The following is a 1,328-nucleotide window of genomic DNA, read 5'->3' on the forward strand; positions in this document are numbered from 1 at the left end:
TTCTGAAAATCGAATATCTAACAGTTAAGGATCCACTTGTTTTGTGAAAAACCCTAAAAGAAAGATTTGATGACTTGAAGATAGTCATACATCCAAAGGCACGATATGATTGGATGCATCTAAGGCTACAAGACTTTAAGTCTATACATGAGTATAATTCTGTCATGTTCAGAATCACTTCTCAATTGAAATTATGTGGAGAAACGGTTAGTGAGATTGATATGATGGAAATGACGTTCTCCACTTTCTATGCCTCGAATGTGCTCTTGCAGCAACAATATCGAGAGAAAGATTTCCAAAAGTATTCTAGACTAATTTCTCATCTTCTTGTGGCCGAGCAAAATAATGATTTATTATTGAAAAATCATGAGAATCGACCTACTGGATCTGAACCACTTTCTGAAGTGAATGAGGCGTACGCCCACCATGCTAAGCATGGAAAAGATCGCGGTCGTGGACGTGGACGTGGTCGTGATTATGGTCAAGAACGTAATTCTATTCCTGGCATTTATCATTCATCAAATAAAAAGGAAAAAAGAAAGGATGAGAAACGTGAAGCAACTAGGGAAGGTTATTTTCGATGTGGTGGAAGAGATCATTATGCGCGTGATTGTCGTACTCTCAAACACTTGGTTGAGCTTTATCAAGAATCACTAAAGAAAGAGAAAAATCCTGAGGCAAATTTTATCTCTGAAAATCAAGTTGACATCACGCACTTGGATGTAGCAGATTTCTTCGCACATTCTGAAGGAAAAATAGATCACTTAATTGGTGATGATTTTGTGAACATGGAAAAGTGATATTTTTTTTGGTAGTATTTATTAATAAATTTCATGTAATGATAGTTGTTTGCACAAGTATTAGTATTTTAAATTAGTTTAGTCGTTCATCAGCTTGTTCCTTAATTCTTAATAAAATAATATATATTTTTCATTGATTTATTTATATGATTTTAATATGACAGAGTTAGTCAAACACTAAACTTTATCACGTGTTTATATTGTATTAGGTCTTTAACTTGGTCTTATGTTAAAAACATAAATTTTGATATTAACTAGGATTTATCATGTGTTTGTATTATATTAGGTCTTTAATTTGATCTAATGTTAAAAACATGCAGTCTGTTATTAACTAGGATTAAATAATGATTTTATTTTATTTTCCTAACAACTCATTTTTTACTTAGAGGAAATAATAAATTAAGGCTTAATTTCTAATATTTAATTATTAATTTACTCCTTTGAATATATTGTACCCTTTTGACAACACTAATATTTAATATGTATTTATTTTGTGTATGTCATTTCATGTGAAGATATGGATAATTC

The 1,328-nt window shown here is 30.9% G+C and overlaps 1 protein-coding gene across 1 annotated transcript; it reads left to right on the forward strand.

Annotated features, from left to right (window-relative positions):
* The first annotated feature begins 230 nt into the window (after positions 1 to 230).
* Positions 231 to 800, forward strand: LOC138347410 (uncharacterized). Its single transcript, XM_069295708.1, has one exon. It carries the CDS (start codon positions 231 to 233, stop codon positions 798 to 800), a length of 570 nt encoding a protein of 189 aa, XP_069151809.1.
* Positions 801 to 1,328: the final 528 nt, after the last annotated feature.

The sequence above is a fragment of the Solanum lycopersicum genome, chromosome 3 (genome assembly GCF_036512215.1).
Source record: "Solanum lycopersicum chromosome 3, SLM_r2.1".
Taxonomy (NCBI): domain Eukaryota; kingdom Viridiplantae; phylum Streptophyta; class Magnoliopsida; order Solanales; family Solanaceae; genus Solanum; species Solanum lycopersicum.